The 24,291-nt window shown below is 41.4% G+C and overlaps 1 protein-coding gene across 6 annotated transcripts in view; it reads left to right on the top strand.

The window, feature by feature from the left end:
* The window catches only part of TDRD12 (tudor domain containing 12), a 37,238-nt gene continuing 12,947 nt past the window's right edge, over positions 1 to 24,291 (top strand). The window contains exons 1-21 of one of the 6 annotated variants that reach the window (XM_083453362.1): positions 1 to 104; positions 1,899 to 1,983; positions 2,088 to 2,249; positions 3,121 to 3,257; positions 4,008 to 4,127; positions 4,935 to 4,990; positions 6,036 to 6,121; positions 6,718 to 6,913; positions 8,071 to 8,153; positions 9,426 to 9,499; positions 10,039 to 10,110; positions 11,176 to 11,230; positions 11,714 to 11,818; positions 12,896 to 13,078; positions 14,337 to 14,493; positions 15,579 to 15,706; positions 16,040 to 16,231; positions 16,958 to 17,086; positions 19,254 to 19,371; positions 21,436 to 21,575; positions 22,075 to 22,295. In XM_083453362.1, the coding sequence (XP_083309488.1) occupies positions 1,960 to 1,983; positions 2,088 to 2,249; positions 3,121 to 3,257; positions 4,008 to 4,127; positions 4,935 to 4,990; positions 6,036 to 6,121; positions 6,718 to 6,913; positions 8,071 to 8,153; positions 9,426 to 9,499; positions 10,039 to 10,110; positions 11,176 to 11,230; positions 11,714 to 11,818; positions 12,896 to 13,078; positions 14,337 to 14,493; positions 15,579 to 15,706; positions 16,040 to 16,231; positions 16,958 to 17,086; positions 19,254 to 19,371; positions 21,436 to 21,575; positions 22,075 to 22,295 (2,438 nt within the window). In that variant the 5' untranslated portion in view covers positions 1 to 104; positions 1,899 to 1,959. The other 5 variants (XM_083453359.1, XM_083453364.1, XM_083453363.1 and 2 more) reach the window with 5 other exon arrangements.

Here is a 24,291-nt window from a genome sequence, read left to right as displayed (position 1 = left end):
GTGCTCCGCCGCTGAGAAGCTGGGAGCGGCACTGAGCATGCGCGCGCGAGGCGGCGGCGGCGGTTAAACAGCCGCCTGAGTTCTGGAGCACGCGGAAAGGAAAAGTTAACCGCCGCGGGGAGGAGAAGGAGAAGGACGAGGTGAGTTGAGGAGCGGGGCCCGAGGTTTGCATTTGAGGGCGCGGGGAGGTGCGAGCGGTGGTAAAGCAGCCACGGGGACGAGCTATTGGCCGTCCCAGCTGAGCGGACTCCTCTTCCTCAGAGGTGGGGGCAGCTCCCCCCGCGCGTCGGGTGGCGGTTACGTATATTTTAATATACGGATACAGGTAGCTAGGCCACGTGATCAGTTTAGAACCATCGCAGGTGGCCACCTACTCCTCCCCCCCCTTCCTTGACACCCTAATTTAGCGTGACTTCCCCGCCTTTATTATTATTATTATTATTATTATTATTATTTAGCCCAGTGATGGCTGTTTTGGGACTACAACTCCCATCATCCCTAGCTAGCAGGACCAGTGGCCAGGGATGATGGGAATTGTAGTCCCAAAACAGCTGGAGGGCCAAGTTTGGCCATCATTGATTTAGCCTAACTGCTTGCCGCCACCACGCTTTATTATTATTTAGCTTGGCTTTTTACACCTGAGGGGCATTTTTTATTTTTTTTGAAGGACCTGCCTTATTCCCATGATGGCAAATTGTTACTAGTTGCTTCCTTCACAGATGTGACTGAAAGCAGCTTGCAACAACAAACAAACATGTCATTATTTATACCCCACCCCAAAAGAGCTGTGATGGTGTGAATGGGCAGCCTGTACCCGGAGCCGTTATATGTGCAAGGCTGTTCTCCTAATCTCAGTAAAATTTATATTCAGTTATTTATTTTGAGGACTGTGACCTAAAACAGCCATATGTTCTATGGGCAGTTTCCAGTCCTACTGCCCTTTTTTATTATTGTTTAAGATGGTTGCTGGGGATGGGGGGGGGGGAGGTTTAATTTATCAACTAGTCTGCTTCACGTTATCCCTCTATAATAATATTAGGAAGTGCTCATTGGGGTGTTAGCAGGCTTTTTCAATAGTTTTTCAAATATATGTGATTTCACAGATGTGTGCAGTGCTTTGTAATGTTACATAACCCCTGTGTAAAAGGGGGGTTGCCTCTATAGAGTGGGGGCCCCAGATGCATGTTTGGACTGAAGGCAGGTCCCAAATCAGACACAGTTGAAGAATACTGTCTTAAGTCGTAAAGAAGCTGACTTCTACCAGCTCAGACTGTTCGTCCATCAAACACAATCTTCAGTACCTGTTCATTACATTTCCTTGTTGCATTCAGAACATCTAACAACTGCAGGAAATCTCAAATACGCCTTTGCCCCATCCTAGTAATTACTTTACTATTGTCTAATTTTATTTTAAATATTGGCCACCTTGAGAACTTTGCTTAGTAGGTAGACAGGCCATCAATATCATTAAAGCATTAGTATATATTTTTGTTACCTTTCCCTTTCTCCAGGGAAAGCAGGGCAGTGGACCGGGGTGATCTTCAACATGTTTTATGCTTATAATAACTGTATAAAGTAGATTAAGCTGCCTGTATTCCTTGCTCCAGAGAAAGCTGGCAAAGAGAAGCCTGTACTGCCCTTTTTGTTTGTTTGCTTGCTTGCTTGCTTGCTTGCTTGCTTGTTTGCTTGCTTGTTGGTCGGTTCAACTGATTGCACACCTAGGCTCCACTTCTAGGGGAGCTGGAGCTATACGGTATTAGTTTTTGGGCCAGTGCATTTCTAAAAGGAAGAAAAGCACCTGGACTGTGGCCTGGTTTTATCAGATTGAAAGTTACTTTTAAAGGAATGTCATTTTGTAAAAGCAGTTTAAATGCTTGTTCCTTTGTTGTATTTTTCAGAGGTATAGATAAAGCGTGTAAATCTCTTTGATGTAGTTGAAAAAGTCATTGAAGAAAGAAAATGTTTGAAGTGTTTATACTGAAGGTATTGTGGCTTTTTGGCAAGTTTTAGCATATGAATGTTCATTTCTGAGCATAAACCTTGCAGTGTTTTCATAGGACTCTAACTATGGCTTACTTATTCATTAGATTGAAAATCCATGGTGCTTTTGGGGCTACATAAAAGGAGGTGGAAGTATTGTAGAAAACGAAATGGAATATAAAAAACTTCAATCTGAAATGAATCTGTTCTATAATAAATTCCACAGATATGTGGATGATATCAAGCCATCTGTATTGGAACAGGGCCAGGTAATTTTATGTACTTTATTTGCTTTAGTGGATATGAAATTGAAGAGTGGGAAAGGGAGGCTAGTGTTGGGATATTAATTCTACTTTCAATGCTAGTCCTACTCAGAGGAGACCCATTGAATGTCATGAACATGACTTACTTTGGTTCATTAATTTCAGTAATTCTATTATGAGTGAACCTCGTTGGATACAACCTTTTGTGAAAGCACTGGATGACTTTAACAACAATGCAGGACTCAGCTAAAATGATCATCCAGCCTTTGCTTATAATATTATACAGTACATTTTATATTTGGGTTTAGCTACTTTTGGAAGTTTTTCTAGATAAATTGTCATATTTCTGCCACCTTTTGGGCACTGTATGAAATATAAAGCATGAAATATATAGCACATTACTGGTACATGTAGTTTTTTCCTATTTGTTTGCCTTAAAAGGTAAAGGTACCCCTTCCCGTATGGGCCAGTCTTGACAGACTCTAGGGTTGTGTGCTCATCTCACTCTAGAGGCCGGGAGTCAGCGCTGTCCGCAGACACTTCCGGGTCACGTGGCCAGCGTGACGAAGCTGCTCTGGCGAGCCAGCGCAGCACACGGAAACGCCGTTTACCTTCCTGCTAGTAAGCGGTCCCTATTTATCTACTTGCACCCGGGGGTGCTTTTGAACTGCTAGGTTGGCAAGCACTGGGACCAAGCAACAGGAGTGCACCCCGCCGCGGGGATTCGAACCGCCGAACATGCGATCAGCAAGTCCTAGGCACTGAGGTTTTACCCACAGCGCCACCCGCGTCCCATTGGTTTGCCTTATATTCCATCAATTGTCTGCTAATCTCATGTAGAGTTTGTGTCAAATGAGAATGGATGTTTCTTTTTCAGGTTTGTGCTGTTTATTGTCAGGAAATGAAATCCTGGTGCAGAGCTGTTGTTAAATCAATCATATCGTGTACAGATTATTACCTTGCTGAGTGTTTCCTTGTGGATTATGCCAAGAGTGTTCCTGTGAAAACAGACCGGTATGCTTTAATTATACTAAAGGCAAAGGTTATACACAATGAGAGTACTGCAACCTGGGACTAGCAAGCCCTCTGGAACCTGGAAGGTACGATCAGAAGGTTAATGTCGTGTTCTATCACACAAGCCCACTGAGTTTGTGTGATGCTTCTGATAGACCAAAGTGTATGGAGTTGTAAACTCCTACATTCAAATTTAATCTTAACCTTTAACTTGCTGTCTGGTCCGGGGCAAGTTTGTCTTAATCTTTCATCACATTCACTTCACCCAGTAAGCCCCCAACGTAGGCACATTTAACTTTTGCGCATTCAGCTTTAAGCACACGACAAAATAAAAATAAAAAGGGGCAGAGTTCCAGGAAAAATGACTTTGGCAATCCTACTTGCCACTGAACCCAATGGGTTTTGACTATATGCGATTTTGGCTTTAAGTGCAATCCCTGGAAGGTAGCCCCCGAGTAAGTTCCGGGCTTACTGTAACAGCAGACAGACTACATTGTCCGCCTATCAAGGACAACAAGCAACACTCTGTTATTTACAATTTATGCTTTGTTTATAATTAGAGTGGCCACTGTGATGCCTTTGTGACGTTTTGGAATACAAGTTGCATTATTCCTGACCATTGGCCATGCTGGCTCTGGCTGGTAGAAATTGTAGTTCTGAACATCCAGAGGGCACAACATTAGCTACCCCTGGCTTATAAAGTATTAATTTATGTTAAAGGGTTTATTTTTCTGAAATTTCTGTTTTCAGGATTTGTGTTGCCTTGGAATCATTTATGAGATTACCCTACAGAGCAATGAAATTTAGACTGTATGGTACAAAACCGGCCACACTGCGTGTCAACTACTATAACGACAAGGCCAAGACAGTGTAAGTACATTTTGCAAGGTATTATGTAAAAGCGTTCTATATTATTTTGGGTTTCTGTAGGACAAGTATTAGGACTTGTAATTTGGGAGAGACATCACCTTGCCAACAAAGGTCCATATAGTTAAAGCTATGGTTTTCCCAGTAGTGATGTATGGAAGTGAGAGCTGGACCATAAAGAAGGCTGATCGCCGAAGAATGGATGCTTTTGAATTATGGTGCTGGAGGAGACTCTTGAGAGTCCCATGGACTGCAAGAAAATCAAACCTATCTGTTCTTAAGGAAATCAGCCCTGAGTGCTCACTGGAAGGACAGATCGTGAAGCTGAGGCTCCAATACTTTGGCCACTTCATGAGAAGAGAAGACTCCCTGGAAAAGACCCTGATGCTGGGAAAGATGGAGGGCACAAGGAGAAGGGGGCGACAGAGGATGAGATGATTGAATAGTGTTCTCGAAGCTACCAGCATGAGTTTGACTAAACTGTGGGAGGCAGTGGAAGACAGGAGTGCCTGGCGTGCTCTGGTCCATGGGGTCACGAAGAGTCGGACATGACTAAACGACTAAACAACAACAATTTGGGTGACATTCCATGTAGCTACAAGGAGAGCCTGTGAAATTTTCCTATTTTATATTTACTAGGGCCCCATATTTTTTGGTATAAATGTCACTGAGGCAGACTTCATATCTATCCAGTTTGTTTCATTCTCTGAGAAACATTTTGAAGTGAAAGAGTACTTCACAAATGTATAATACGTCTTTATATGCTTATAATAGTGCCACAGTAAAGTAGTCATGTGTGCTTTTTTGTAGCCCTGCTAACCGCTGGGATATAGCAGCTATCCACTACTTCCAAAATCTCCTGAATGGTAAGAAAACATAAGGAATAGCATATTATATAATTCCAAATGTATGGGCTAATCTGTTAAAATGTTGAGTTTTTTAAAAAAAAAAATCCACCGAAAGGCTGGGTTTGGAGACTATAGCTGAGTTGCAGAACAGCTGGCTATCTGCAGATGGTTCCATGTTCAGTTTCTAATATCTAAGGGAAATGCCTGTCTGAAACCCTGGCGAGCCACCAGTGTACCAGTCACTGGAGAAGGAGTTGGATGAGCCAACAAATTGACTCAGTACAGTGTAAGGCAATGTCTTCCTTAGATAACTGTGTCTGAAGTAAAGAATATTAGTGTGCTTAATGTTTGGTACAAATCAGAATAACAGAAAAGTGGCATTATTGGTAATTCATAGAATTGTAGAGTTGGAAGGGACCCAAGGGTCATCTCATTCAACCCCCTGCAATGCAGGAAACTCAGCTTAAAGCATCCATGACAGATGGCCACCCAACCTGTATAAAAAACATATTAAAAATAATACCTACTTGCTGAAACTTAGCAGTTCACAAATTAATTGTTGAACAGGTTCAAAGCCCACTGGCCAGGCAGAATTGTCATAACCCCCCTGTCATTATTCTGATGTCACAACAGGGAGATCCTTTAATGCTGAATGGTAATAAACTTTTGTAGAATTCATCCACATTGTAATTACACACACATCATAGGATTTTAAAGTTTTATCTTGCTTGCAAATGTCTAGCAACTTGACTTACATATGTACAGAAATAAAATGTATCTATTTCTAGCTTCACTGGAGTAAAACTGATCAAATATTTTGAGATTTATTTCTAATGGGTTAACTGTCTGTTAATTGCTTCTCAAAACGTTTGCTTATTGCATTACCTTACTCCAATCAAGGAGCTGCTTATAACTTTTGATTCTTTGGCAAGAATGTAGAAAATCAGTTGTTGTTGCCTCCCCTCTGATATTTCATCCATTTGGCTTAATCAAGAAAGACCTACTGTGGGGAGATGTTGAAATTAGAAGACCTAATTAATGCTCCATTTATTTCTGTTTCTAGCAACCACCAAGGTGGAGGCCAAGTTATGTGCTGTTGAAGAAGACAGTTTTGATGTTGATCTCTATGTCACAATAAAGGAAGAAAAGGTAAGCCAGTCACCTTTACAATTCTGTTCGTGTATAGTATTTTGAAACAGACATCCAGTTTGCCAGGGTGAGTGGCAGCATCTGTCCCTCTCTACTAATGGGGAATAACATTCTGCCACTCAGCTTCCCTTCTTGTATGCACCTCTTTGTATATGTTTTAAAAAGTAGATCCTTTAAAATGATAGCAGGGGTTGTATAGGGTGATGACTTGCTTTTTTGATAGAAGAGGCTCCTGCCCAAAGCCTCTGAGGGTCCAAAGTAAGCAAGGATGCTAGGACACAGGCAAAAACCCTACAAGCATTGGCAGGTAGTCTAGAGGCAGACCTGCAGTAGGTGGGTCAGTTCTGGACCCAGTCTTTGGGTGAAAAAGGCTGCTCCCCTCTGGCTTAATAGAATTACATGGTTTGCCCTTATGCCGCAGCTGATGGGAAGATTCTTTGTGCACATGGCAAGCTACTTTAGGTGATAGTAGCTGCCTTATAAAACTATTTCAGGTACCTCCCAAATTATGTTAGTAATTTTTATCTTTGCCATTAGTAAAAATGTGCTCCCTTTATGCTAAACCATCACATGCATAAAATCTGTTTTCTTCATAGATATGTGTGAATGACGATCTTCTTGCCAAAAATTTTGCTTTCTGTGAGGCACCGAAGAGTACAACAATTAGTGCTGTGGAAGACCAGAAGAGAGAAACGCCATTAAGCCTTGAGCCTCTTTCAGAGGAGATCAATCCGGCACTTGTTCTGTGGCCAATGTTGTTGCAAGCCAAGGAAACAAAGGCTTTTGAAACTTGTGAGTATGACAGATCTGCTTCCCAAATGAATAGACAGGATGGAGGATAGTGGCAAGGCTGCTCAGCTGTTCCTCTCCTTGCTGCTTTTCCTCTACAGCTCCTACCCCACTTGTTCCCTCAACCCAGTCTGCACACATATTGGCATAGTACAGATCCATGGGGTGGGCCTTTGCTGTTCACCTGGCTTCTCAGTACTGGAACTGCTGTCATTTATCAGAGGAGGGGCAGCACAGCATGGCAGTCAGTGCAGGTGTAGCAGCAGAGCCAGTCAGATGCTCCTATGTGACACCAACCTCAGCTTGCCCCTGCCCCTCAGTAACTGGCAATGACCCTGAAGTTGGTAAGCAGCACCATCCTGCTGTGCTCCACAGACTGTTACTGACAAAAGAACCTAAAAGAGAGGAAACCTAATCATACTCCTCAACCAATGAAAGCTTCAAGGTGATTAATGTTCACTTAAGCATACCAGGTGACTGCTCAAAGGTGGCTGAATTTTTCAAAAAGTGTTTGTTGAGATCTCTTTGATAACCACACAAACAGTTACTCCATCCTTCTACCTTTTGAAACTCTGTATGGAAACAAATGAGATTTGAAAAGTGAAGAACTTACATAAATTCCCAAATCTGGAAGATCTTCCATCTTAATAAGTTGGATTGCTGGTACTCCAGGGTTTGGCATACTGCCCTTCTTGAAAAAATATCTCATAAACAAAAATAGCTAAAGGAACTGCTCAAATGATTTATTTTTATTTTTTTCTGTATGTCATAGTTTTATTTCTTATATGTGTCACCAGTATATGGAAATGTCTGGCACATCTAAGACTTCAGAGAACCATTTTCCTCAATAATGATGGAATGCTACAGGTGGAGAATACTTTTATTTTTAAAAGGAATTTTGTATAAGTCAATACTTTATTATCCCTTTGGAGCTGCACTGTATCTTTGTACTTTTGTCCTTCCAGGCTGTAACACTTTATAGTTTATATTTTTATTTGGTTTCTTCCATTATGTTTGCACTTTTTAACAAAACCAAGAAAATACTAAGTAAAAGAAACTTACATAGAGGAGAAAACGCAAGCTTGATGTGATAATGTCTCAAATTGGCATTATTACACTTTAAGCAAATAATGAAACATACTGCATTTTATTTCTTTTAGGTGCTTCTGCTTCTGATGATGTTAAAAAAACAACTTGCAATAATTTGCAGGAAACTGATTTAGCCAGTGAAGAAACAGAGCCAGTGAGTGATTGTAGCATTTTTCACAAGGGATTGAAATTGAAGATTTGTAAAATCCTTAAGATAATCTAAGACCCAGTATTATGACTGGGCAGAGAAAAGTGGCTTGCCTGAAAAGGGCAGCAAACATGAGCTATTTATTATTTAATTAAAATTAAATATGTTGTTTACTATTCAAATAATACTTGGGGAAAGTTGGAACTGGCTCAGTGCGGTGCTTTGAACATTGCTTGAAGTATATGTGTACAGATTCACCTGTATGCGTTGCTGCTGTTAGCCCCTCTTACACAGTGCTTGTGACATGACTGTTGGTAAGTGGTTCAGCTTTCAACATGCCCCACCAATTCCCAAATGCTTCCGTATTTGTTTTCTCTCTTCGGGAGGTGTCTGATTGTAATTAGGCTGGGGGCAGTCAAGGGCAAAGAGTTAAGGCCCTCATTTTTCTCGTGCCATTGTCCTGAACTGTGGACAAACCATACTTACAAGCCATGGTTTGTCGTTGATTTATAAACCTTGGCTTACATTAATCATGGCTTAATGTTTTGTGTGAACCCAGCCGTAGTCTTGCTACTCTGTTCTTAGTCACCTCATTCATAACTGGTGACCAACAAATCAGAAGCTCAGAAAAGCGGGTGGAGCTGGAGGAATACCTTTTAAGTATTCTTGGTCATATGACCTGTCTACCTCCAGTGGGGGGCCTTAACCCATAGTTGCCTTGGAGTTTTCCAAACACTAATCCAAGAAGGAGTAGTCACACCAAGTATTCAGTGCTCTCTTCTTTGACAAATTGTGTGTGTATAGATAGGATGGTGAAGGTTAGTTGCAAATCAACTTCACAGCTGAGCCACATGACCAGTGGCGGAGGAAGAGGAGTTCAGGGGGAGTGCACCGCCCCCGGCAGCGTGATCCTGGTGGGGTACCATCGCGGCTATGCGCCACGCCCCCGAGATGCGCACCAGCCTCGCCCCCGCCTGCTCTCCGCCCCCCCCCCCCCCGGTGCCGGAGCATGAAGCTCCACTACTGCACATGGCTTTGAGATATTGCTACTGATGCTGCAATAGAGGGACGGAAGAGTAGCTTCATACAATCGCTTGTAGATGTGTTTTGTCTTGTGGGCGAGAAAGGCTGCATTTTACTGTGTTCCAAAGCAGTGCAATGTGCCTTACTCTCCATTCTAGTCTCATAGTGAAGTAGCTCCCGCCAGAAGCACAGAGGTGCCCTGTTTCCTAGTTCATAATTAACATAACCCTGGGATGTTTTTGTCTGCTTACTTAGGCTATAATGGTGCCGGTTCCTCCTTTAAAACAAGGCATAACTGTTTCCTTGCAGGCGGATATGCAAACAGACAGGTTTGTTTTCACCTCTAAATCTTCTATTCGTATTTCCTTACATGGGCAAGGGGCTGAACCTATATGTAAAATAAAAATAAACTTGCTGATTGGCAATTTTAGAGCACAATTAATCTGTTTAAATGTAAGTAGTTTGACTCATTTGTTCACTTTCCTGCACGGGAAGAAGGTGTGTCTTCTGTTGGCATATTTGTGAAGATAAGATAAAGTCATTATTAAATTCTTTATTCAGTTGCCATAAGTAATATATTCCTGGTTGATAATTAGTTCGCTTCCAATATATCTTGCTTTTTTGTGCTTTTCATCATTCCCACTGTGGCTGGGATCCACGCAGTCCTGTGTGTGAGCAGGAGGTATTTCCAGTCACATGTGGGTTAGGGACATTGTCAGCTGGCACAAAGGCTGTCATGTAAGGACCCCCCCCCCCCATGTGCGTTCCCCACCCCACAAAATCCCCAGCTTACATATATTCCACATGCAGCCGGTATTTCTACAGGCATGAGTAAAGTTTTGTCAAATGATTGTGTGTTTCATTTTAGCACCTTATGTAAGGAAACTACTAAAACACAAGAAATGGAGAAAGATCTTTATGAGAAAAATATTGGTGTGAAGTAAGTTTTCTTTTATCTTCCTTTTGAAGTTATACAAATACTACATAAATGGAAATGCTACCTTGAGGTGTTTTATTATAAAATGGCATAAGCTCTCATAGGCAGCAACCTCCTTCATCAGGTGCTGAGTTTAAACATGAATATTTTGTTATATTAATAGGTCAGGCAAGAAGAAGCAAAGTGGATCTCCTACAATGTCTGCAATGTTTATAACTTTCACTCTTGTATATGGCTCATTACTTAGAGCCAGATTTAACTGGGTTGTCACTAACTAAATTTTACTACTGAAAGACAGGGACTAAAGTTAGTTGTACTAATTTCAGTGAGTTTGATCTGAGTACAACTTGGTTGAATACAATTCCTCATATTCTTGCTGGTGGTAGTAGTCAGTCAAAATTTGTGCTTTCTAGCAGCCCTGACCCTCCCATAGAGCTGATGTAACTAAGCACTGAGACAATCAGCAGATAGTCTTCAGTGAGGATGTTTTATATAAGGTGCAAACTATGCAGTAAATGTTTTGGGTGTCTGATGGGTGTTTTTAATTGCTAAACATATATTTGTTCAAGATACTTAGTTTATCAATTCAAAACAAGCATTATTATTTGATACTAGCCTAGTGGTCTATTCCTTATGCTAAACATAGATTGGAGCGGCCCAGAGGCAAATCCTTGCTCAGCCATAAAGCTTAGTGACTGATTGGCCAAGGTAATCACCTCTCAGCCAGCCATGATGCCTTTGTCCTCAGTTGGACGCAGTAATGCTTGCAAATACCAGTTGCTGGAAATAGCAGGAGAGGAGAGTGCTCTTGTGCTCATGTTTGGTTCCTTGATTTCATACAGGCATTTGGTTGGCGACTGTGAGAACAGGATGCTGGACTAAATGGGCCATTGTCCTGATCCAGCAGACTATGTTCAGCTCACAGGGTTGCTATGGGAATAAATAACTATATATGCCATCCTGAGTTCTTTGGGAGAAGGGCTGAATAAAAGTGTAATAAATAAAGGATTTTAAGTTGGCATGTGGTGACAAACTTTTTTTAAAAAAAGCGAACTTGTATATTTTCAGGCTTCTACAATTTTTAAATCCTTTGAAAGCTGTTGATGGACAAGATGAGACTGAGGTATTTCAATTAACTGTTGCTTTTGGCAGATCATAAACACTTTTGGACTGTTAGTGCCATTTGAATATATAAATGAGCTTTTAGAATTTTGGTTTGTTTATCTAGTTTTTTGAATCGATACATAGTGTACCTACCACTTCAGAAATTGCTACACACACACACCTATTTCACAAATTTCTGGATGATCTCAAAACTGTCCACTAATGTGCTTTCCGGATTGGAACAGGAGGACTATTTGAAAATAGAAAGCAATTTGGGGTTATCTTAGAATTTGATAGCTGAAGGTTGAATATGTTTCAGAATCCTAATTGTAGCACTGGTACTCATGAAATCTTAGTGATCCCATAAAAGACATAAATTGTTTTGTGCTTTTTCCTAAAGAAACAAAAATATGGAAACATTTGTAGTGAGGTAGAACATTTTAATGCAAATCATCATGTAGCCTGTCTGTTGCAGACTTGTGTTTGTTACCTTTAATTTTAGAAGCTACAAATGAATACCAGTGCATTCCGCCCTGTTGTCCTTAATAAAAATATGGAACCGTGTTTATCTCTTGAAACAGCACCACTGTTTCCAACTCTGAAAAAGGTAATATTCACTATATGATATATAAAAGCAGGGGTTGTGTATTTGATTAAATTACTCTAGTACTGAAAGCTCAAAATTATTTTTTGAAGTTTAGCATGCTCTAAAAATAGCACTTGTTTCTGTTGCCGTCTTCTGCATAATAGAATCCCTGTAATTCTCTGAGGTCACCACAAGGCTGAATGTCAATTTTGGAAGAGGGCATGGAAGACCGAGGCAGCAGTCCTACACACTTAACTGGAAGAAAGTCCCATTGAACATGATGAGGCTTGCTTTTGAATAGGGATTGTCCTGTAGGATTGTCCTGTGAGTTTCAAATTGCTGCTTTCCCATGAAGCTCACTAGATAGCTATGAGCAAGCACCTTGCACTAAGCAGCCTGACAGGATGACCATGAGGATGAAATGGTTCAAAATGACACATTGTAATAATATGTCCTAATCCCATAGATATGGCAACTTACTATCTCTGAACAACAACTATGAAGCTTTGCAAAGCAGAGCAAGCTAGCTGTTGATACTCTGCCCATAGCTGTCAACGTTTTCCTTTTTTTAAGGGAAATTCCCTTATTCCAAATAGGATTCCTCGCAAGAAAAGGGAAAAGTTGACAGCTATGGCTCTGCCCGCCCCACTTTAATACATCTTATGCTGGTGGAAGTAATACATTTTAAATATGATGCAGCCCATACCCAGAAATTGCATTGCTTATGGCTTTTTACCCATTTGTTAGCAGTAGATCTGATGAGCAACTCAAAAAGAGCAACCCCTGCCACCCCTTAATGCTGTATTGATTTCTCATATACAGAATAGTCAATAACCCAGACTGTTTAAACCACATGCTGTCAGCCATATGTAGGCTGTCAGCCAGTGAATCAGTATACACCTGTAGTGGGTCACCTGTGCATACACAGGTGGTGGTCTCCACGGAGATTCTGCAGGAAGCAACTCACATTGCTCCCTTGTTAGCAGGAAAACTGTGGCTGTGTACATAGTGTAGCTTCATTTGATCATCTCCCTAAGACTGATTCTTCTGTTTTAAGCAAATAGATAAATACAGTTGATGCATTTTCCCCCCTGGTAGGAACTTCTAAGGAATCACTTCCCAGGACCTAATCATGTACAGTCTTATTCATGGCCACCAATAGCTCGCGGATGTGATTCAGTTATTATCTCTCCTGAAAACGATCCACTTCTGTATCTTCTGCCAATTATTACGTTTTTGCAGTCAAGAAGTTGCTATGTATCACTGCCAGCTCGGAGTGGTGTAAGTAGGATATTCAGTTTATTCCCAAATACCTTCTTTGTTGAAACCAAGTCTTGAAACAGTGTAGGCTTGGATTAAGCAGTCAGAATGTGTGGTGCTTTCTGTGGTTGCTTTTTGGATGTGGGCTCTGCATTTGAATGTGCATCACATCACTTCTGAATGGGACTATGAGTGGCAACAGTCATCTTAGTCTCCAACCAAATGTAATGTAAATGGCCATTGTAACCATGTCATAAGAAGCCACTTAGAAATGCAGGAAATATAGGGAATGTGGGAATATAGGGAATATAGGAAATGCAGGAAATATAGGGAATGCTCTAGCCTCTGATTTGAATGGCTAAGCCTAACCAGTTGCCTGCCTAGATAGTTGTATCTAGAGACCCTTAGTAGTAGATGTTTGAATGGGCTCAGCTCATCCAAAGCTAGCTGCAAGCAATAGAACATGAGATTAACTTTTTAAAAGTTGTGATAACATATTCTTCCTAAGGGATGTCATAGAGTAAAGAGGATCAAACTTTATCTGTGTAAATGCCTCTAGTTTGGGGGGCAGGGAGTTGACAGGGAGGGGGAACTAGAACCAAACAGGCTTTCTTCAGGCATGCATATTTGGCATTAACTAAATATGTACGGGGGGGGGGGCAATGAGAATGAGCATGCTAGCTTTGCCCTGCCATTATTCTCATTTCCCTCCATAAGCTGGAGAATGACTGACTGGAGTAGGGAGCTTCCATGAGAACAATGGCAAAAGGTTTGTCTGGAGCTAGTGTGCTGATCCTTTATAGCAGGCTTCCTCAAACTCGGCTCTCCAGATGTTTTTTTTTTTTTTTGCCTACAACTCCCATGATCCCTAGCTAGCAGGACCAATGTTCAGGGAGGGTGGGAATTGTAGTCTCAAAACATCTGGAAGGCCGAGGTTGAGAAAGCCTGCTTTATAGCATCCCCTTGCATGTTTCAGTTAATAACCAATGTGCACACTTCATGAGGGTTATGCACAGCAAGCCATTTGGAGGGTTGAGTAAGCATGCAGCAAAGAGCAGGCCTGAATGAGAGAGAGGAGTTTTGTAGAAACAAGGCTGTTCAGAGTCTATATCACCGTGTGATTTCCCCACTCCCTTCATGGATTTTAAATATCTTGGCTAGCTTGCATTACTTGGAACAGTGAGTTTTCTTTTTAAAGAGATTTTCTGACTGATAAACCTCTGATTCATGGAAATGTTTCTGCTCTTAGTATTAATTGATGTCTTGTGTGTGTACATAGCCAGTGGCATTAATCCTGTGCCCAGGACAGAAGAAAGCAGAACTGGTGTTTGAGTTTCTGGAAACTTACAGCCATTGTTCCAGGCCTATTCACCCAATATTGCTCTTACTAGGAACAAATAAGAAAGAAATACAGAGCACAAGAATTCCAAGAGGATGTAAGCATAACATGATCGTTAATGCTGAAAATATGATTGAATAAATTTATCTGGACCATAAGGGAATAACAAAATCTAAAATGCAAATATGGTATAAAATCATACAGTAACATTAAAGTGGTCTATCACAAGTGTGACTAAATCATTCTTATACAGTTTCAGTGCCACAAAGCGAAAATAAAAATATTTCTTTAGATTGGCAATTCACATGAACTATAAAATCCATATAAAGATAACCAATTAACTGCAGTTTACCAGGACATATATACTAGGCATCTGACTTGTGTTATGTAAAAAAAGAGGGGAGGGGAGAAGCTGAATTCATCATAGCTAATTGGATTTCACTTTCTTAATTTGTACCTTGCTATGCAGATTTTTGTTCCAGTTGATAAAGCAAGTTAGAGGGCTATTACTTTCCAATTGTCTATAGCCCTAGAAACAGGAAGCTGCTTTTTAATACAGAATTGGTCTACCTAGCTTAGTATTGTCTACACCAGGGGTCAGCAAGGTTTACCTTGCCTGGGCCAGTTCACTCCAGCAGAGATCCCTCCGTGGGCCGGATTGCGCGCTCACAATTTCCAGTGTCTGCGTCTGCGCAGACACTATTTCAGGTGCTGCGGAAGTGAGTCACCATGCTGCGCAAGTTTAGCGCAGCACGCAGGGACTCGCCGAGCAGGCGGCTCCGTTTGGGGGCAGCTCATGGGCCGGTTAAACAACCCCTGTGGGCTACTTGTGGCCCACGGGCCTTCGGTTGCCTACCCCTGGTCTACACCTACTAGCAGTGGCTCTCCAGAGTTTGATGGGAATCTTCTTAACCCACTTGGAGATGCCAGCTCTTGAACCTGGAACTTTTTGATAGCAAAACACCTACTTTGTCACTAAGCTACAGCACTTGGTAAGTGCAATTCACTTCTAACAGGAAGGCTTTCATAAACAAGAGAACAGGTTCTTTTTCCCCTTGGGTTGTCTGTGGGTCATGCATTATTAGCTAGCGTTGGTGTAACTGGGATACAGGCTAGTAGTTTTGGTGGTACTTTAAGCTTTTTTTGAGATTTCAACCAAATAATGTGACAACTTCCTTACAGGTGAGGTCCTTATAACAACCCCATATACCCTTCTGAGGTTGCTTGAATATCACAGCTTACTGTTCCTCAGGCTCTGCCATCTTGTGCTTGATGAAATTGATGTGTTGTTTGCTGAAGCCAACATAGAAGTAAGTGTGGGGTTTTGCACATAAGATAAATGTGCTAAGATAATGTGAACTCAAAGAATATTATCAAAAAGATACAATCATAGTTGCCCCTAGCACAGATTGTGCTTTCCCCCAAAATAGTCAACTATACAATACTGCTTATGTCAAATATACATTGCTAAAAAGTTCTTCCTGGTGCAGAATGAGGGATTGCCTCATTCCACCCAAAGCAGCTAGTTGATTAGTACTGTAAGTTAACTGTCTTCCCATCACCAATTCTGCCTGTAGTTTACCCATAGTATTACTTTTAGCAGATGGAAAAGATAATGATGGGTGTTAATTCCTGTTTTATAGATATTTCGTATTCTAGAATATTACAAAACAGCCTTGAACGTTGAAGAGAAAGAATCTGCACCTCAGCAGATCGTTGCTATCGGAAGGCACTGGAGCAAAAACATAGAACGCTTAACCAAAGAGTTCATGAATGATCCGTATGTTGTGATCACATCCATGGAAGAAGCTGCCATATATGGCAAAGTGCAACAGGTAAAATATTAGGAGCTTTATAGCTCTCTTATATATTTGCTTTTGGATTGAAGACTAGGCTCTGCACAGGTTCACTAACTCTTGCAGGCACAAATTATAAGCACTGTGGCTTTTAAAATACTAAGTGGAATTTGGAGGTTGAGATTGGCTATGTACAGAACAAATCCAGTTGGTCAGACCTGTTGGTTAAGAAGCTGGAAACTTTAAGGGTTATAATAAGAGTAACTTCCTCAGTTCTGAGAATAGCATCAAGAATGGTTCCTATGAAACCTGCTGGTTTAGTTATGATGTGCAAAAATAGGAGGATAAGAATGCTTCTTATGTGTGTACGGTTTCTTGAGCTGGTTACTTGAAAGTAAGATTGAGAGGTGGTCATAAATTTTTCACAGAACAATTTCATGAATTTTCTATCCCAGAAGCGCTGATTAAACAAAAGGATAAATCAAACTATTGTGGAACCCCATCTTCATGTTAAATAGGGTTAATTCAGCATCTCCTTATAGAAGGTTGTAGCCAGTGCTGGTCCTACTCAGAGTAGACCTATTGACATTAATGGGCATGACTAATCTTGGTCCATCAATTTCAGTGGGCCTACATTAGGTAACATTGTTGGATACAAGCCATGGGTATTTTTATTCCCTAACATAAAGGGGAAGCAGAAGTGAAATACTTGGCTTTTATAAAGAGTGATTTAACCTGACACATTTGAACTACATGTGACTCTAGGTGGTGCAGCTTTGCCTTGAGTGTGACCGAATCTCTACTTTGCTTCAGTCATTGGACTTCACTCCTACTAACGTTCAGAAAACATTGATTTTCACCAGTTCCGTAGAAGAAACAGATATAATTTACAAGGTATTTCCCCCCTAAATGATACAGTCCAAATTGTTTAGAAAGAAAGTCTCCTCTTTTCTATCCTGGTTAATGGATAAATACATAGCTGAATAGGCAATAAGAGGGTGTTGCAAAAGGAAATGGTTTTATTTCTTATTTGAAAAGCCAGCTTTTCTAAGCTTTGCATAAGCCATATGAAGTGTTGTCATATGGGAATCTCAAAGCCTGAAAAGCTAGTTACTTCCAGAAAAGGACCGGTTTCCTTCCCGCACCCCCCAGTGGTGAGATATACTCCAAATCTGATATCAGTAGTCTTAAGTGGTCAATTGGCAATTTTAGGCACTTGAGCAACTCCCCTAATGACTTTGAACTTGCATTACTCAAAAATGCCAATGCATTACAACAGAGCCCAACCAATTATGATTAGTTGGCCCTTTGTAAAAGAATTGTGGGGTGAAAACCCGGACCCCAAATATTGCTTTCTCAGCCAGGATGCAAAATCCCAGGTATTCCTGGTGACAGTGTTTTGCTACATCAGCAGATAAGGGTGTTTTGCATGCAAGTCCAGCAGCAGGACTGAAAAACGTTAAGGCACTGGCTGAGGTCCCACCCACATCGCTGCCGCTTGCTGGCCCTGGTCCTCCACAACAGGAGCCCAGATCAAACATGAGGGGCAGGCAAGAGGCGTTGGCGGTGCCAGGACTGTCTGCCTATGGGGCTGCCTCAAAAGCAGCAAACAGAAACAGCTGGGGTTCAAAGGGCAAAGATTGATAACAGCACCCCGAGCACTTTCACTCTCATGAATACAGCAAACAACTCTTCAAAAAAACAAACAAACCTTTGCTTTTGAAGCTGTTACATTATTTTGTTTGCTAGAAATAAATATTGAACTTGAGGGGTAATTCAACTAGCTTAAAAATGTGGCAGAATGGTGTGCCTGTGTCAGAGAGACAGAGACAAGGAAAATAATAGGCAGGAGATAGTTGCCAGTGGCTTCTGAAACCACTGCTTGCTGTTTCAATCCTCCCCACTTTGGCACTGTTGACAAATTATACTGATGAAATGAAAGCTTTGGCTAACTCGGATAGATGTTTGCATTGAAGGACTCTGCGTGCCATTGAGTTATTCAAAATAAACCCTATATCTCATCATTCTTTAATTTGAGATAAAAGAAACTAAGATTAAAAAATCTACGGTGATAGAAGTTTTCTTGCACTCAGGCTCTGCTTTGTCAGAGGCATGAAATCTTTGCAGGAATAAAAAATTATGAGGTAGGAGTTTGACAATGAGATTCAAAAAACGCCGTTGCTGATAATGAGAGTTCACATATCTGTTCAGTCGGTACCCTTTTTGCAGCAGCCAGCAGGTGATAGTGGGGCTAAGAGGGATGGGTTCAGAAGTGGAAAGGAAAGGAAAAGACCAAGGGGCCAGCCTTGGTTGCCTGTGTTCTGAAACATCCCTGAAGGGAAGGACAAAAGTCCCGCTATGACTGATAAGGCTTTGCCTTGTTTGTGGAGTGTTCCCACAACAACCAAAGTCACTGTGTCGATTCCCTTGCTGCAGGGGATGAACGTTTCTTCGGGCTGCAAATCAGTAAGGCAGGAAACAGGGAAGGCACTGCTGGGTTGAAACAGCATAAATTGGCAACACAAGCAGTGTAGCACAGTTTACAGAGGCAGCATTTTCACTGCTGCTGATTGGTACAAGATCTTACCAAGGAACTGATATGCATTCCAAATGAATTGATCTTTGTCTCCTTATTTCACAAAAGGCCATGTATTTGTTTGATATATAAATCATAATCATGATTTATATATCAAACAATGAATATAATCATCCAGGGACACATTAGCCTTCATTTAAGGGCTAAATGAAACTGACCCTTTAGAGAGTGATGGCCAAACTTGGCCCTCCAGCTGTTTTGGGACTGCAACTCCCATCATCCCTAGCTAACAGGACCAGTGGTCAAGGATGATGGGAATTGTAGTTCCAAAACAGCTGGAGGGCCAAGTTTGGCCACTACTGCTTTAGAACGTAGAAAATAAAAGATGACTCATGACCAGACTTTTAATTCTGAATGCAGCAGTGTTCAATTCAGTTTGTGTTTTTTTTAATCAGAGCATTGTTCAGTAATTATACATTTCTTTTGTAATCCACATTGTTTGAAACCATTCTCTTTTTCAATTAGGCAGTGGAGAGCACTTCAATATTTTGTTTGAAAATGCACCCAGACATTGGATTTCATTTTGATTATATTTTAGAGCAATGGAAGAAAAAATTTAGCTCTGGCACGCATGTTGTACTAGGTAAATATATTGTTTTTCTCACATATGCTTGCTCTAAAACCTTTGTCAAAACTATAGTGACTCTCAATCTCTTTCATTACAATTTAATTAGATGTATTATTTGCTATGTTATCATTAAATTGTTCAGATAATTATTGTCTCCCAAAGTGACTCACATAAAATAAAATAAAATTAAAAGGGGGGGGAGGGAGGTTGCCATCAGGTTTGCAGACTGCAGTTTGCAGTTCTAAGCACCCCATGTCAAGAAGCATATTGACAAATGAACATGTACAGAGGAGGGCACCCAAGATGACTGAGGGTCTGGAAACCAGTTCTTATGAGGGAGTTGGGAAGGTTTAGTCTGGAGAAGAGAAGACTGAGAAGGCATATAATGGCCATCTTCAAATATCTGAAGGGTTCTCACATGGAAGATGGAGCAAGCTTGTTTTCTGCTGGTCCAGAAAGCAGGACCTAAACAAATAGATTCAAATGACGAGAAAGGAGTTTCTGACTATACATTAGGAAGAACTTTCTGCGTGTAAGAGCTGTTTGACAGTGGAATGGACTCCCTCAAAATGTGACTAGATGGCCCTTTGGGTGCCTTCCAACTCTATGATTCTATGACTTTTGAAAGTGGTTGCCTCTCCTACCCTGGAGGTTTTTAAACACAGGTAAAATAACCATCCATCAGGTATTCTTTAGCTGTGATTCCTGTGTTTCAGGGGGTTGGATTAGCTCACCCTTGGTTTCCCTGCCAACCCTACAATTCCATGATTCTATAAAAAAGACAAGACATACTTGGGAAAGGGAGTGAAAGGAGAGTACGTAGAGGAGGGAATTCATTGTTCAAGGTTAGAGCAAAGTGCTGAGCTACAAGCATTTATATCCAATTTGGACCAGGCTGGTTTCCCTTTGCCTGGTCGTCTTGCTTAAATCTCTGTTTATGTCTTTTGTTCTTTTGACTGATATTTGAGGCCAGAGCATCCTTTTCCCTTGCTTCTGCAGCCCCAGGATAACAGGCAGTTGACATCCAGTATGTTTTGGCAGGGAGGCGGGTGGCGCTGTGGGTTAAAGCCTCAGTGCCTAGGGCTTGCCGATCAAAAGGTCGGCGGTTCGAATCCCCGCGGCGGGGTGCGCTCCCGCTGTTCGGTCCCAGCGCCTGCCAACCTAGCAGTTCGAAAGCACCCCTGGGTGCAAGTAGATAAATAGGGACCGCTTACTAGCGGGAAGGTAAACGGCGTTTCCGTGTGCGGCTCTGGCTCGTCAGAGCAGCGATGTCACGCTGGCCACGTGACCCGGAAGTGTCTCTGGACAGCGCTGGCCCCCGGCCTCTTTGAGTGAGATGGGCGCACAACCCTAGAGTCTGTCAAGACTGGCCCGTACGGGCCTTTACCTTTACCTTTACCTTTTATGTTTTGGCAAGAAGGGAGGAAAAATGCCAGGTACAATGGTACCTCAGGTTACAAACGCTTTGGGTTTCGAACTCCACTAACCTGGAAGTACTTGCTCCAGGTTGCAAACTTTGCCCCAGGATGAGAACAGAAATCGTGCGACGGCTTCATAGCGGCAGCGGGAGGTCCCATTAGTGAAAGCGCGCCTCAGGTTATGAACGGTTTTGGGTTAAGAACGGACCTCCAGAACGAATTAAGTTCATAACCCAAGGTACCACTGTATCTTGCAAAGGTTTCAGACTTGGGGCAACATGGTATCAAGCAGATTATAGCAATTTATGTAACATAAAACCCGGCTAAGGATTAATCAGTTAACTAAAAAACAGGGAAATTATGATAGAAAAGTTCCTTGTTTGTCTACATCATTTTATGCTATTCCAAGTACTTCTGATTGATGATTTTTATACAGCTTGCCACATTGGTGCTTTTTATCATTACCAGTATTGTCATTTTAAATAGGAGAGTGATAGGAGAGTTATTTGCAGGAGCCCTCCTAGAACTTGAAAATCAGATGATGAGAAGTATGTGTTGGTTAGGAGTGAAGTAATAAATTAGTGTTGGTTTGGGACTAAATTAATGTTGGTTTTGCCTTGCAGTGGTTTTGAATTATATGTTTTTTGGTTTTGCTTTCCAGTTTTAACCGATGACTGCATAAGAACCTTAGGAATTACTGATGCAACTCGGGTCGTTCATTTCAGTTTTCCTGCATCTCCAAGAATTTTCGGTGCACGCTTATACAGTTTGTCTGATAACTTCCAAAACTCAGTTGGAAAGGTTTGTACAAACCAAATGAATTGTTTATGACTGTGGAAATTTCAAACAAAAAATATCTCTCCTTGTTCCCCTGCCCCTCCTCTATCCTAAGAATCTGCCTGTGATCTTCATTCCTCCAGCTCCACCACTCTTGCTCCTTCAATTTTTTTCTTAAAGCGGGTTTCCTGTTGTCTTAGTCCTCCTAACTCCTGACACTTTCTCCCAGAACACTCACCTGTTTACCTCCAGGCCTATTTCTTCAGTGACATTAGATTAAACCCCTTTATTCCTAACTTAAATTAAATTTTAAGTGTGCAAGTCTATCTGCTGGGATTTTGATAATGTTGTCATTTGCTTCCCTCCCTCTCCTGTCTGCTCCACTGTCAAAATTTTGGTTGCAAGGTTATTGGAGCAGGGACACCTCTTTTACTTTTTGTTGTTGTTGTTGTTGTTAACACCCATTATAATACCTGATAATAAAAACTGAAGGCAAATGTTGCATTTTCTCCCCCTTGCAAAGATTTCGTCTCTGGAAAAAGAACAGCCAAATGCAAAATCCATCTTGCTGTTGACAGAAAAGAGTGCACCCCATGCTGTTGGAGTAATGCATTATTTAAAACGCACAGAAACCAGCATTCCACCTGAATTATGCAACTTTACATCTGGAGTGCTGGAGGCCAAAGAAGACAGAAAGAAAGGAAGGCCTCTCTGTCGCTACCTTAAAGCATATGGAGTTTGCAAGTAAGAAAATACCTGTTAGCTTAGCAACTAGTTTCCTACCTTTAAAAAGACAAAGGGAAATGAAATTACTTATTCAGCTCTTAAATGATATGATCATTTAATCACCTGGCAAAAGCAGATTGTCAGTTGTATGGTACAGGCATTCCTGTGAATGCTTTGCCAGGGTTATCCACCTGTTCCTCACCACCACACTTGGGTAACGCAAAGGCAGAGTGGTGGTGGTGGTGGGAGGAGAAATGGCTTGTTCTGCTCCAGAAGAAGAAAAAATGTACAAGGAAACAAATGGCTTAGAAAAAGGGTTCTGCCTTAAAATCCTGTGGAGAGGAAAAGGTTCCTTCGAGATTCTATGGTGTGAAATTTATGAGGTAGGGTTGTGGGAGAAGCTTGATGGGACCATTGATCTCTTTGGAAAGATTGGTCCAAAATAAAGATTGAGTTCTGTGAAACAATGTTTTTTTTAAAAAATAAATAAATGTAGAAACGACTTTAGTTTTTTATATTGGGAAAATTAATGAAAGATTTTATTTGATTTTGGCAGAAGTTTATTTAGGATATTTTTTTCTGTAGACAAAATTTATATAGTGTCCTGTGAAATTTTCCTTTTAAAATGACCTGCATATGATTTTTAAAAAAAACATCTGGCATATGAGGGGACTATTCAAAAATGTAGCATTTTTACTTGTTCTCTGAGACTGTTACATTTATACCAGCACCCAGCACCTTCAGCAATAGCTGAAGAAGGCATAGATACCTTTCAAAGAGGAAAATGCATAACTTGTAGACCAGGCTTCCTCAACTACAATTCCCAACATCCCTGACCAATGGTCCTGCTAGCTAGGGATCATGGGAGTTGTAGGCCAAAAACATCTGGAGGGCCGAGGTTGAGGAAGCCTCCTGTAGACAGTAATATTATGCATTAACAAAGAGAAGGCAAATCCAGGGGTGATTATTAAAGCACTTGGAAATGCGCATTCTGCATTTAGGCTGTGGTTTTAACCTAAGTGCATAACCAAACTACAGTCCTTTTGATTTCTCCAGGGAATCATGTGGAATTTAAGTGAGCCACCTCCTGTATGGATGACTACTTTGGGGCTCACAGAAGTCTTTTTTCTGAATTTATTTCTCATGGTGAACTGGTGTTCCCTAGTGTACAGTTTGGGAATTACAGCTCTTGAGTTTTGTGAGTCCTGCATTCTGCATTTTTTCTACTTTCCACGGCAGTTATATGGATGGTTGTCATTGGCTTCACTCTTGCAAGCAACCGTAAGCCAGGGTCAGAAATAAGCCATTGCTTTCCATGAGCAGCCAGGGTACTCTTGCACAGATGCTCCTGCTCTGCCTTGCCTGCCTCTGGAAGAAACAAGCAGTGAGGCTTGGTTTAGCATTGCCTGTGAGCTAATGCTCAGAGTTTGTTTCTCACCAAGCAAATCACAATAAGTCAGCCAAGGAGAGAAACATCCCACGAGTAGTGGGTCATATGTAGTGTTAAGCGAAACCTCAGTTTGTCTGTTCCAGATGCAGACAGGCTGGCTGGAGTGGAGTAGAAGTTCTTTCAGCATTGAGTACTGGCATACTGCACAGGAAACTGTGGTTTATTTCTGGTTAGGGCTTACTGTTAAGTACAAAGCAGGCCAACAGATGCCATTTACAGGTGTCACCCCATTGAAGCATGATTGATTCACCCCTGACTGCATATATGTGTGGCACCTGGAAATGAATAATTCACACCCAGAAATCACAGGAGAGAGCTGGAGAATCATCATGACTCGCAAGGAGACATTCTCTGGAGCCTAAAGACGACATCAGTGAGGATGGAAGAAGCCCAGAAAAAACCAGAGGTGCAGCTTCGCTTTGTTTATGCTGCTTAGCCTAATAGCTGATGTGGGAGGGGGGTTGTGCTTTCCTGCACATCCTGCCAGTCCTAAAGCTTCAATTCTAGTTGTGGATATTTTTGGATACAGTATTTTCATATGGATTGAAGAGAGAGTGACTTGGA

The sequence above is a fragment of the Podarcis tiliguerta genome (assembly GCF_965153285.1).
Source record: "Podarcis tiliguerta genome assembly, chromosome: 8".
Taxonomy (NCBI): domain Eukaryota; kingdom Metazoa; phylum Chordata; class Lepidosauria; order Squamata; family Lacertidae; genus Podarcis; species Podarcis tiliguerta.
This window is presented reverse-complemented; position numbering and strand designations above follow the sequence as displayed.